Source organism: Phalacrocorax carbo, chromosome Z (genome assembly GCF_963921805.1).
Source record: "Phalacrocorax carbo chromosome Z, bPhaCar2.1, whole genome shotgun sequence".
Taxonomy (NCBI): domain Eukaryota; kingdom Metazoa; phylum Chordata; class Aves; order Suliformes; family Phalacrocoracidae; genus Phalacrocorax; species Phalacrocorax carbo.
Window position 1 is genome coordinate 25722722 of NC_087548.1, and position 14082 is coordinate 25736803.

Consider the following 14082-nt stretch of genomic DNA (forward strand, 5'->3'; position numbering starts at 1 on the left):
AGAACTTAAGGTGGACGTATTTGCTTAGACCCATATACAGCCTCTTGTACTGTTTCTTGACAGTGGCTGAAAGTAAGCAATAAGGATCAGAATCACTACATTCTTGCCCTCTTAATATAATTTCCTGAGTATTCTCCCTGCTGCTGGTTTGCAGCTCAGGAGCTTCCTGTGCCAGAGATACTTCCTGCTTAATTAGTACCTGTGGGGAGATGATCCCAGACCTGGCAGTGCTTTCATCAGGGGTCTGACCTTCCGTTGCACTAGGCCCAAGCTTGTCTGGCCACAGTGAAATGACACTGCTAGGCAGTAAGCACAGCAACCACCAAGGAGGGGTATGTCAACCGCTCCTGGAGAGCCCCGTGCCAGCACTCTTGTGTAATGGCTGGCCTGCACCTTGGTGATCATCCCTTAGTTGGGATGCGAGGTAAAGATGTTTTCTTGGGAATCAAGTGATACCTATTAGGTAGATTATAAGGATTTTTGGAATAGAAGCAGAATAGTCCCCACTCACAGGGTGGTGTAATTGTTATTCACATAGTAAGTGCCTTATTCCAATAAACTTCACTTTGCACCTTGGACTCAGAACCTTTATTCCTTCAATAGGTAGATATGATTTTGTTTGGGTTGTTTTTCTTGTTTTTGTTTGTTTTTCTGGCTACCCTTCGGAATTTAGGTTTCTTTGGTTCAGGCACACCATTCTGGATGTTTGCATCTTGTTCCATTAATTGTGTTTTAGGTAGGAAAAAGGTACAGTCTTGAGAATACTGAAAAAATTAATTTGCCTAAGAGAAGTGTAGCTTGTGGAAGGGTGAGGTGAAGGGCTAACAAGTGAATAGTAGGAATTCTGTTTTGATGGAATCCCCTTTGGTCAGGTCTATAGTGAAAGAAACAAATGTTTTAGAATGGTGAGGGCATTACTGTATAGTAAACGGTGTCCATTGCATTGCCTTATCTGATACATTTTATATTTTAACACATTCTTTCTTAACTTGACAGGCAAGTATCTACTTCCCAATGCAACTGTACAGCAGCTGTGGCAGCCTGCAGAAACCTCTAATCTTGTTCGCATGCGCTACCAAGCACTTGGGCAGTCAGCACCTTCACTTACTGCTAGTTCGGTGAGTAATTTTTTTTCAAAGCTAGAAGTGTACAAAAAATATATTGCATCTCTATATCTACTGGTGGTGGGGTAGTGATCAAACCAGAGTTTATTTCCAGATGAACCTCTTTCTTCCTTAACGTGGATTTCTAAAGTACCTGATGGATTCCTGCATACACCGTTACTTAATATGTTGAGTGCAGCTGAATAACATTTATGGCAGCAGTAACTCTGAACTGGATTACTGGATTTTGCATAAAGTCTGAGCTGAATGTTGCATTAATACATCTGTTTGCATTTAAATGGTTCCTTTCCTAAAAAAAACAAACCCAAAGGGCATGCTTTTTAAAGCAGCAATAGAAGGTAATTGTCCTTTGTCCTGTGCATTCTTTTTATCAGCGTCTTTGTATCCACTTTCTGCAAGACTGTCCTCAGAAAAACGTGGGTGTATGAAGCATGAGCTTAATGAAGCCTTTTAGATAAAATGACAAGGGAAGGGAAAAGGGAAGAGATGCTTCATACACTTGAACTTTCAGCTTTTTGTTTTCAAGCATCCATTATGCTGCTTTGTGCTTCTTAATATTAAGATCTTAAGAAGTGTTGAAATTTAATGAGGACCCCGTATACTAGAGTATTGTTTTCTTCAAACACTTGTTTGAATGCATATATTTCATGTTGTATAAAAAAAGCAGAAAAGTTTTGTTAATGTTTCCCCCCACGCTTTTTGCCTTTTGGCTGGTTATTAAAATTTTGCTGTTCCATGCCTAGTTTCTCGGGGAAACTTTTTTTTTTAAAAAAAAAAATGTTCAGGCTAAAGAAGGCCATGAACAGACAATGCTCAACAGATACTACCATGCCAGTTTTTTATACCATATTGGTATGTTAGGTGGCTGCTTTCTCCAGGAATCTATCTGAAATAGTATTTCACTTCAAGTGCAACAAACCTGCACTTACAAATGTAATCATGGTTTCTGCTTAGGGGTGCTGTTAGCTATTTGTGGCTGTTTGGGGCAGGCGTAGTTTGTTGGACTCCATGCTTATTACAAACACTTGATTCTGTTGCAAGTTCTGTGCTTTGAGCCCTAATATTTACCAAGGAACTAAGTATCAACCTGCGTATTTTTGTTTTCTAGTTTATTAGGAGAAGCGTAGTTCATTGTGAAGGAAGTATTTGGCTTATGTATACTTGACATGAAAAGCGAAGTAGATGAGTGATCAGAAGTCAACTGAAATTGCATCAAAACTACATTTTTTCCTTCTTTTCTGTAGTTGGGAATTAAAAAATAATTTCTAATGACCCAAATTAACTAAGTTTAAAAAGGGCTGTGTTGCTATTTGATTACCTGTTTCTCTTTGCACAACTATGAGGTGTCATGCTACTAGCAACATTGTGCTTTTGTTTTGGTGTAATGCTTAGCCTTATACGAAGAGGAAGAATCAGCAGCATTTTGACAAAAAGTATTTTAAGTGGTCATAAAACAACAGACTAATGAAAAATGCAGTGAGCTATGCTTCCTTAAGGGCCTTTCACTCATCACCAATCAAGTTTTATGGCACATTTGTCTGCCACAGACTACTTGTTTGCAGTATCTCCACATCTTTTATCTGTGCTTAATTGCAGCTTCTTTCATGCTGGTGCAAAAGCAGGCGAAAGCCTTCTAGGGAAGTCCAAGCAGATTGTGCACAGGGCAGAGTTGCAGGTTCCTCAGAAGTATTTATTTCTTATCTGGAACTGCTGATCAGACTTGCCTCCTAAGGAGGTTAAGGTTACATTGTCACATAGGCAGAGATCTTCTCAAGACTCCTTTGACAAATGCTTTGCTGTCAGACTTCTGAAAGACTCTCTGGCCTTTGCTTAAAAGGGGCCATAAGTTAGGGGTCACTCCCCCTCCTCCCCTTTTTGGTGTTGGTTCTGTCCTTTGACAGAGTTGCGTTTTGGAGGCCTGTTGTTATGTTCTAGTAATGGGAGCTTTTAATTATATTTAGGAGAGTTTGGCCTTATGTGGAAGAAATTTGCGTGAAGAATTTCCATATAGCCGCTCATGGTCTGAGTCAAAGTGATTTAAATGTCTGACTCACCTAAAAAAATATTAGCCCATTATTAGTTCCTCTACTAGGACTGATCGTTCTTGCTGTTGTTGATACACAGCTGATGTGGACCTGACAGTGAGCAGGGGTAAAAAAACTTTACTTCTCCCTTTTTCTGTCAATTTAAAAAAAAAACTTCCCTAGATTACTTACTGTGTCACAGATGTAAATCTTTTCTGTAGGAAATAATAGATTTTTAAGTGACTTATGGAATATTGATTAAAAATGGGCTGCAGGTGTTGCTTTAGATCAAGCTCAATAGCTATGCATGATTCACCACTGTAATATAGGCAGTTGGACTATAAATTAAAAGTACAGTTTCTGTGTAGAACTGTGTAAGGTGTATGGGGAATTCTGATTCTTTCAGATGGATGGGCAGTGGTTTGGATTTGCTGGTGGCTTCTAATTCAGAGGTAGCTAAGTCTTGTTACTCTTCTACTCTGGCAGGAGCATGTTGAGCCGCCCATGACAGATTCTGTGGTCATCACGCAGACAATGGGAGTCTGCAGAGAGTATTAACATGGACTTAGAAACTTTAAGAAAATGATACATAATGTCTTCAACACCAAATAGATAGGTGAAGCTTTAGGATGTTCTTGCAGGTCAAGTGTTGGACTGGTCAGTCGCTTCCTCTCTATAGTCAGTGGAGAACAATACATGCTGCTGGAAGGCAATTCATAGTATGTGTCTCTGCTGAGTTTTGCAGGAGTGTATGGGAACTGTGGTAGAGCTGGCTTATCCGACTGGTCCTGCCCTGTAGGCTGACAGTTGTCTTGCTTGATTTCTGGCATCTATTTCTGGGTAGGGTGAACTGGCCCCTGAAAGCACTTCTTTTCTACTGAAGGGGTTTGGGAGTTAGCTGCCTCATTCAGTGTCCAAAGTTTGGGAGTGATTCTCCTGTCTTCTCCCAGCCCCTCGCAACTCCACAAGTGTTTACAAACACCATCTCCACTTCTGATGTGAGTTGTCTGTTTTTATTACTGCTAGCAGAATTTTGGGAAAATAGTTCAAAAGAAACAGAAATAAAGCCATTTTTGTTAATATTACATTGTAATAAGCTGATGTGCTTAAAATTATGATAATGAGTCTGAAACTGAGCAATTACTTAGCATTTTATAGGCAGAAATATGTTTTATCTGAGTGGCATGGATTGAAAGGAAGTTCCTGATTTTAAGTTTTTCTGTATAGCTCATGTGTAAAAACAGTAGAAACCTGAACATAAGGTGCCTTTATAATACATGATGATAAATGTGTAGATGAAAGGAAAATAATTTGTCCACATTAGTTGGGTAAAATTTCTTAGATTTGCTTTGTCTTCACTATTGATTAATAGCAAACTAGGAAACTCCTGTTCTGGTGGGTTTTTTTTGGTTGTTGTTTGGTGTTTGGTTTTTTTTTTGTTTTGGTTTGATTTTGGTTGATTTTTTTTGGTGTGTTTCTTTTTTTAATAAAAAAGTAATCTCCTGCTTCAAGGAGCATGAAGTCTTTCATTTTGCTTATGTTTTATATAAATTAAAAAGACTTCTCACAGTCCAGATTGCTTTTTAAGACAGTATATTTCATGACTACTGAATGGTAACTTGCTCTTTGAAATATCCACTTAATAAAATTACACTACAAACAAGATCCTCAAATGAAACACGTACATTGTAATACACTTGGCTTTTAAACTGATTCAAGACTGGCTGTGTAACTTCAGCTTTATGGTAAGTACTGAGCATAGGGGGCCGTTCCTTCTCTTGTGGAAGATGATTATTCATGGTATGAGGAAAGCAAACTCCAAATGGTATGTTGTTTCTTCTTGGAGACTGGAAGATGTCAGTTAAATGACTAAATTACTTGGTTTAATAATGGAATATCTTTGACTACTTTAATAGTATCTAGTGACTTACCAAAACTGGAGAAAGGGTAAGCCTGGCCTTTATGAATGGCTTATGCCCTTTCGTGGTAAGCAGTGAAGGGATGTTTAGGCATGACTAGAAGCATTTGCTACTTTTTAGCATACTATTTACCTCTTCAGTTTTTTCAAGATTTACCTCTTGATCCTTCCCCTTGCCCCCAACTTCCTCCCCTCCTCACCAACTGCCAAAATATTGTTGCCTTCCCCAAAACAACAGAAGACTGAATTTGCAAGCATCAGTACTTTGGTGTGCTTGCTTTTTATTGCCACTTTATCAGTGTTAATTTGTAAGAACGGTTTACGGAAGCTGGAGGGTGGTAATTATATAAAGTGCTGTTTTATAAGATAGATTGCTGAAAGGAAACAATATAAGAAATGTTCAGTGAAAAGCAGTTTTACTTCAGAAAGCGCTTTGCCTCCTCCTTTCTTTTAAATAGTATAATAATGAAAATGAGTAAGTGTGTCTTTGTTAAATATGCCATTAACTTCAGCTAAATTGACATAATGTTGACAGTTATTATGAGAACTGTTTCAAAACTAATTATGCTAATTAGAATGTAACTACCAGTAATTGCATGTATTCAAACAGCACACCAACACCCTTTTGTGTGTTTTATTTCCCAGATGCAAGACAGCCTTTTGTTGCCTGAGAAGCTGCAAAATTATAGCTTAGATAATAAATGATTGCAAACAAATAAAATGCATTCTTTAGAAACACTAATTGGTTAGATAAGTGAATGACAGTATCAATTGTGCTCGGGCAAACCACATAATTAAAAAAAGGCCTGTATTTAAATGTTTTATTTTAGAATTGTAGGGAATGTTTCAAACCATTAATTGTCTGTTTTCAGTTTTATCTAATGAGTATCAGGCGTAGCTGAATTTATTTTAAAATAAACTTTAAGAGCAAGAGGAACCTGCATCTGAAACTTGGTTGCTTTTAACTTTAGCTCTTCCTGTCCAGGGATCCAGATCCTTGGTTGTGTCTGTGAGCAGCTATTTAGCACTCTGTAAGTTAATGAACATGCACAAGGATGGCATTTGTGAGAAACACAAAGATATTATAGAAATTGTCTAAGCAGCTAATCCTGGGTCTGTCTAAAAAATCGCCCCAAAATATTTAGCCAGACTTCAGAAATACTGAGTTTCAACTGGGGAAGTTATTTGAATGTTGAGTGAGTGTTTAGATTTGAATGTGGTATTATTGTTTGACTTAAAACTAGCTCAACGTCTAAGACTAATCACTGAGAATCTTTTAAAAATGGTATAAAAATTATACCATTTATACCATAAATGGTATAAAAAGTATTTATTCCTACAAAATGCTAAAATTTCCAAGTAATGGTAGCAGGTTTTCCATGCTTCAATTGCTTCTAGCTTTTAAGACTATAGAGTTGTTCTCCCCTGTGAATGTTATTTCAGTAACTCCTTACCCATGAATATGTATTTGCATTCATATTCCTTTGTCTGTATTTGCCTTCGAACAAATTCTTAATTGCGGTTCTAATTCAGTAGTTAGTTCTAATTTAGTAGTAGAGGGAAGTAAACATCCATCTTCATAGCACTCCTTTATACTCAATATTTGTGCACAGCAAAAGGCTGGAGTAGACCTGGTCCAGACCTGTGAAACTGTAACACTTCCTGACAAACTGATGCAAGAAGTTGATGACTGGGCGCTCTGTTTCAAATATCGATATATCTTTATTTGTCTACATAATTATTTTTAAAATAGTCTCTGCACATTTGGGTTTAAAACACAATTGTAGAGTCAATTGCTTGACAGAGTTCTAGATGTTTGACTCCTTTCCTAAATTGTCTCATTAAAACTAGTGGCTTTATTAATTTTGATGCTTTTCTTGCTCGTTCTTGGTTGATGAAATATAGAAGTGGTGATGGCCAGGGTTAATTCTCCTCCAATAGAGAGCTTTTGATTTCTCAGATTTGAAGACATGTCGCGCTACAGAGCATCATTAGTTAAAGAATAATGGGAAAAGTAGGTAAAATAATAATATCTCAAAGAAGACTGACCTCAGTTAAAAAGTCTTGCAAGCCTGTCTTCCAAACATACCCGCTTTGTGGTGAAATAGGTCTCCTCCTGTCAGCCTCAGTTAGCTTCCAGCTGACAGCATGTATTTAAGCATATTCTGGAACTGAAAGGAGACATTTAGTCTAGGTACTTTGCACAGTTTATTAGAGATGAGAGTAGGTATAATCCTCTTCTGTATCCTATTAACGGTACAAACCGGTAGAGATCGAATGCGTGTAGGAACTAGCAGTACATCCCTATTTTGCACATGAACACCATGCTTCTATTTTCCAGGCATCCCATATAATGATATTCCTCCTTCACAAGAGACTTTCCCAGAACAGTGAAAAGGCTTAGCTAGGACCAGTTTCTAATTCTAGATAATGAAGAAGCTGGCGCTGTTGTAATTATCTTCCTTAGCCTGTGTTGTCATCTGAGGATGCCTTATTCTTTCAGATCTTCATTTGGTCTGCAGGACCTGCACAGTCAAGATCAGTAAGCTGGGTTAAATGTTGTGCCTCACCCCTAGAACCAAAGCTTCTGACTGAATGTTAGAAGTGACTCCGAATAAGGGCTTATTCTGCATGTTAACTGTGATATGTGAGTTCTTTGTGTGTGCTGTTAGCGATAGTTATCTTAAAACGCCATCTAGAATTGTGTTGCTAGTATCTCTTTAAAGTGGAAAGTGTTAGAAAAATGAGGCCATGAACTTTCATGCTCATAAAATTAGCCACATGGGAAAGAAGGGAGTAATGGTGGTTTGGCAATGAGCTATGCAACCAGAAGAAATCGGCATGTAATCATTTATAGTGTTTGAAGATTATATGCCTTTCTGGGAATACAAGCTTTCTCAGCTTCTTGTTGGACTTTGCTTAGAGGATAACTGGATAAAATGTTACAATCTGTGACTAACAAGGAATAAGACTAAGGAATATAGTGATGGACTTTTTCTGCCCTTAGATCAAAAACTTCTGCAACCCCTTAAAGGATTTATAGAGGTGGAAATGGGAGGGGGATAAAGAGGGTAAAAAGGACATGGAAAGCAGGAATAGAAGAGACTGGAAAAATGACTGTCACAGGGATGGATTTAGGAAAATTTAACCATAATGCTATCTCCTGGTCCCCATCACAGAAAGCAGAAGGCGACTGACTGCTGTGATTTCATTGTCTAGCCAGTTAACATGTTAATTCAAACACTGAATAATCTGTAGTTTTTGACGTTTAGTGAGAAAATATTTAGTAACAAGTTACAAGGAGGTTCTCCTCTGAGGAGTGCATGTTGATGTACAGATCTCCTCTTGATGGTCTGATTTCTACTCGCAGAAGTATGCGATAAAATTTTAAACTAATGTCACTCACAGCTCTGACTTCAAAATAAACGAGATAAAGTATAGCAAAATTGTTGTATACATTCTTTCTGTCTGCATTCAGGATCTGCAGGCATAGTAAGAGATGTTGATAAGCTCGTAGTGAGTCTAGTCTCTCTGTGTTGCCTGGGTGGGTAGCAGTAGGTTAGGGTGTTAACTGGAGTTCTTATGGAGCAGTAACAACCTCTCTGGGTTTTCTTAGCCGTCCTAGCAATTTGGTAGCTATGCATAATTATGATGAGATTATTAATAAAAAAAAATGCTGCAGAGGATAAGGTACTGCTCCACTGATGTGAATTTTAATAGTGAAACTATATATTGTCAAGAAACATAATCTTGAGGATTGTAGAAATTTTTTTCCTTAGGCTGCTTGAGTGTAGTTATCCCTGTAGGAAGCTTGATATCTGCTGTGGCAGTATCAGTTAACAGAAATGCAAATAATGATCTCTTCAAACTTCCTAGTGAAGTCTGGCCTAAAGTGGTGGACTTTCCTTTGAAGCTGATGCAGAGTATTATTTTCTGCTCAGTTTTTTGCTGTGGGGCCATATCCTTATAGTAAGGGATAACTATATAAAGCCGTTTTTAAATTGATGAAGAAACATTTTTGTTTTCCTCTCTATATGTCAACACTTCCTCGTGCCTATGGTAGTCGCAAAGTGATTGTAATGTGGCAGAGGATTTAGGAGCAATAACTCTCATCCCTCAAGCTGAAGTACTCCCGTGGTTCTGATTATGGCTATAACTCTCGAAACAGAGAGACTCAAACTGTGTTGGATGACACTGCTGACTTACAGGCACTGGAGCAGGGAGGGGGAAATGTACTTTATCCAGATCTCTCTACTGGGAATGGAAGTCCCTTCTCTTTGATTTTTCTTAGTTCCAAACAAGCAAAGGTGTATATCAAGGATTTTTCAGCAGGCGTTTTTCAATTTGAGAACATGCTGCAGAGCTACTTTTGTGTTGGATGACGCACTGCTACCTCTAATCTCTTTATGTTTCTAGGCTTAAAAGCGAATGCAGTTTACTGACCTAAAACCTTACGTGGGTTGACTGCCATGGTTTGGCCTTGGCACACGCTGCTTGGTGTTTGTACCTCTGGGTTTTAGTACATACTTTCTTGTACATTCATGTGGAATCAAATGTATTATTATAAATTGCGCTTCTGTCCTGTGTACGCAGTTGGGAGTGTGGACTTCGAATTTTTTTTACCTTATGTTACCTGTTAATATTCCTGCATGCTGTCCCCTGGGCTAATATAACACTGATTTAAATTGTTCTGACATCACTGGTAAGACGCAATAGACATGTTTGTTCCACTCTTCTGTATGCTGTCACAGTGAACTGATGATTTTTAGCACCAAACCTGTTTTCATCTCAGTAATACTAGAAAACATCCTACTTCCTTTTTTCTTTTATCACAATATGTCCTATTGTGTATATGTCTATATCCAGTTCCATGATACTTCTAGTAAAGCAATAGTACAGTAAGATCATTGCATCTATTAAGAGTTTTCTTTCATCAAGTTGTGGAGGCTAAGAAACCTAGATATGTGCTAGAGTTGACCTAGTGTAACTTCAGTAAAAGATGTGATAATCAGCTGGAGATTGGTTAACTGCTATGCTCTCCTGAATACATTTAACCTCTTGATCACTGCTGAATATCTGTAGTTACGTGGCGCAGTGGAAGGTACTCAGTATGTGGTCAGTTAAATTCAGAAATTATGATTGGCTTTGTAATGCACGGAATAACTTGACAGTAATCTACACTTGGCTGATGAGGTATTCGTAATTCTCTGTGTTAGGTTACCTATTCAAAAAAGGGTGTAAGTTGCTGGTAGGAAACAAAGTTGAATTACAAGATTGCCTGCTGTAAATAAGGGAGGAAAGAGAGGAATTTCAAATTAACTAACCTACAACTAAAGTGGAGCTGGATCTCAGTGTATTTCATTAATTATAAGGACAGTGAAAGCATATCCTGGACAAACTTCCCTAGTATGATGCTGCTTTTCCAGAAGCCTGTAACTGTGAATAAATATTTTTTTTGGTATGCTTGTTATACATGCTCTTTTTATCAAATACGGGACAAATTAAAACTAGTCATCAGTAGGAGAGCATTCCTCTTAATTACAAACTTGTGTAGTTTGTCTGGTTTGTAAAGGATCATAGGTCCATGGGGAGTCAAAACTTCAGCAAAGTGAACTACCTTCTGAATTAATTTGAATGTTGAAATGCTTAACTGCTGCTCTCTAATGAAGGACGATGCTTTTGTGAAGAAGAATGACCATGTAATGGGAAGTGTTGAATCTTATAGTGGAAGGAAAAGCTAAAACACATTAAGAATTACATATCTTTAAGGGAAAGTACATTAATGTGCTATGTCCTTGAGAAAATATTGCCACTGTTGCGATTATATACTTCTAAAAAGGAAAGTGGGGCATCAAACTAAAGGAGACTAGATACATTATTGTTCAGAGTGACTTAAAAATAAAACAAGAACTTAAAACCCTTCCAGAGGTTAATAATAGTATGTGGAATGCAGCTTGCCTATTACTGTTTTCATGTAAGAACCAAACTTCGAAGTATCTAGGAGGGATTACTCAGAATGCAACTGCTATTGTTATTCTTTTGCCATGAGGCTTTAAGAATGTGCTTCCTTTTCCATATACAGAACCTAAACTATTGTGTTGAGCTGGTTATTAGAAAATTCCTCAACTCAGAGGATACTTTTTATTTGTTCTCTGAAAACATAGCTAGAAATGTAGAACTGCAAACTTTCAGATTTAAAATTCCTGTATGTTTGTTGTTTGGCATTCCTTGGGGAAATACTGAGAAAAGTAGTTCAGCAACTTTTCTAAAAAGGAAGAACATTTTGGTATGCATGTAATTTCCTCAGTTCTTGTTGAAAAGAGATCAGTGAGAGAAACAGACTGTACTCAGGATGTGCTTGTGCTTTCAGAAATAAATTTCTTTTATGCTATTGTATAATTATGGAAAACTTGGAAAATCAGAGGGCTTGATATCTTGGTTGGATTGGTGATTCGTCTATGCTTTTTGCTGCAGGAAGAAACAGAGTATTTGATGTGAAAAGCAAAGTCACTGAAGTTGAAATGTCTATTGTAACCACTGTTCTCCTGTATCTTCTGTCATTGAAAAGGAGGCTGATTATTTATTTAAAAAATAAGTTTGCTTCTGTGACAATTGTTTTTCCTCGGATACTTTTATGACTGATTTATTACCTTTCTAAGCCCTCTGAATGGCTAAACTAGAAATAGGTTGGTGCAAGTAGGATTTTGTCCGGCAGGTGGCATGAAAACCCAGTGTGTAGCTGTGCTGTCCATGGAATGTGTGTCCTTTCCTCATGGCTACTCTTATTGGTATAATTGAGACTGTTGGCAAGCTGTATGTGCTTTAGTATGAAAAAGCAGTGTATTTTCAAGAACCTTAAGATACAATCAGAAAACCAACAGTATTTCTTTTTTTAAGAAACAACCAGTGTCAACTGTACCTCTTTATGTGTAAGAAATAGTTGCACCCCTGCACTGACCTGTGGCTTGCCACTTCTCTAGATTTATTTCCTCTAGAAGAAGAGAATTAGCGTTTAGCTAACTGAAGAATCTTGAGTTTCTCCCTGCTCATGATGTGTATTCTGAGTAATATACGGTGGCTCAGAAGAATAGTAAAATGTCTCTTAATGCATTGCTGGACCTAGTAGCTGGATACACAGCAAACCAGCTTGGCTTATCTGAATGTGTTTTTCTGTAATGTGGTGAACACATATTGAATGGCACTCTATCAATCCATGTGGGGTATATTGCCCAAAAGTCTTTATGTCTGAAATACAACAGAGCTGTATAAGGAGCAGTGTGCTTTGCTCTGTGTGCATGGGTAAGATTGTAATACTGAAGAGGGATATGGGAAAATAGAACTCACAGTTTTGTTGTCAGGCCAGCAATGCCTTCTCCGTGCTGTAGCTGGGGACTCATTGGAAGTGCAGTGCCTTGAAAATATTTGGCTGGTGAAGCATGTCTGTTTTCTTTTCCCAAGGGCTACTGGTTATCATGTTGAGCTGTGAAAGGGAGCTGTTGGTTTCACATGGAGCATTTATTCCATACTTTTCCTAAGCCATGAAAAGGGACATTAGGTAAATGTGTACAGGGGCATAAATGACTATGTAGATGAAATACTGTAGCTTTTACACCCCCCACCCCTAAAAAAAAAAAAGCACCAAAAACCCCCACCAAACCCCAAACATTAAAAGCACTGCATTAAAGAAAACTTTTGCGGAATGTAACAGTAGGTGGTGATACTATAAGGTTCTGATTTATGCAAGATGGCAAGGTGTTGATCTATATAAAATTCTTTAAAGATCATCTTCATTTTGATTCAGTTCCACAATAATTTTCAAACTGATACAGGAAATATGTGCACATATTCCAGCTCCCAATATCATACATGGCTTTTGCTTTCATGCTTCTGTAACTTCACATGATGATCTGTTACCATTATGATCTCTAATGAAATTCCTTTGTCTCACAGCATTGCAGAGTGACAGTGAGGAAGGTTTGTTGTGGATATATATGAACAGGAGGGTTAAAAACTTTTGGGGGACACAGCTGTTTTTACAGATTATTTTTTTTGTGTGTGTGGAAGAGACAAAAATGTATTGTGCCTGTTAGGGTATTTGAAATTCAGTGTAAAACATCATGAGTAAATTCCTTTAGGAACTGAAACTATTTCCAGAATGCTACTGAACAGAGATGTGATCGCTGTGTTATTTCTTACTCACATGCAGAGAATGATTATTTTGGTGTGGCATGTAAAGGTGGCTCAATTTCTCTTACGATCATTCAGAAGTATAACCTTGGGCTCCTTTGTGGAACTGTAGTGTCGTCTTCCCTTGACAGTTTATGCTCTAATCTATGCTTAAAAATAACTTCAAAAGGTTTCAATATACAGTTTTTGTGTTTGAAAACTTCAAGACCTATGGTGTATCTTTCGAAGAAATAATCAAAGTAGGATCCACCTCTGGGAGATGGTCAAAGATGTTGCCAGAATTTGAGTGACATTTCATTCATAGTGGATAGGAAGCTACTGCCATCTGCTCTGAAAGGCTTTATAGAGTCAGCTCTGAAGTATCATTCCTGGAAGACTTACGTTCTTCTGGTTTTGCAAGACTCCATGGTTGCATGGATGAAATAAATCTCCTTTGTGATCAAGAACATACCTGTGACAAACTTTTTTGTTTGAGATGGGGTTTCTGTATTTCTGTGTATTTTCTGTTTTGTTTTAAGCCTGATGTTTGCCTCTAGATTGCAAGGCGAAAGAGATACTGTTTCTTTGGATTGGTGAGCCAGTTACAATGCATACTACTGAATGTATTTCGTGGAGCTACAGTCTGAACCACTACTTGCAGCACCAAATACCCCTGTAGAATAGAAAGCTTTTAGTTATTCCCAGATACAGTGAGGAAGATGAACTATTGGACTACTGAAGATTGGATATCAGGAATCTCTGCTACTTTTACATGAGCCTTTGCATTTGTGGTGAGACAGGAACAATATATTTTGAACGGTCCATCATTGCTATGCATTGTATAAACTGG

General features: G+C 37.8%; 1 protein-coding gene across 1 annotated transcript in view; it reads left to right on the top strand.

The window, feature by feature from the left end:
* The window catches only part of MAST4 (microtubule associated serine/threonine kinase family member 4), a 314534-nt gene that overhangs the window by 84418 nt on the left and 216034 nt on the right, over positions 1 to 14082 (top strand). Inside the window, exon 3 of the mRNA XM_064438315.1 lies at positions 997 to 1118. Within this exon, the coding sequence (XP_064294385.1) occupies positions 997 to 1118 (122 nt within the window). The remainder of the gene's footprint in view (positions 1 to 996; positions 1119 to 14082) is intronic.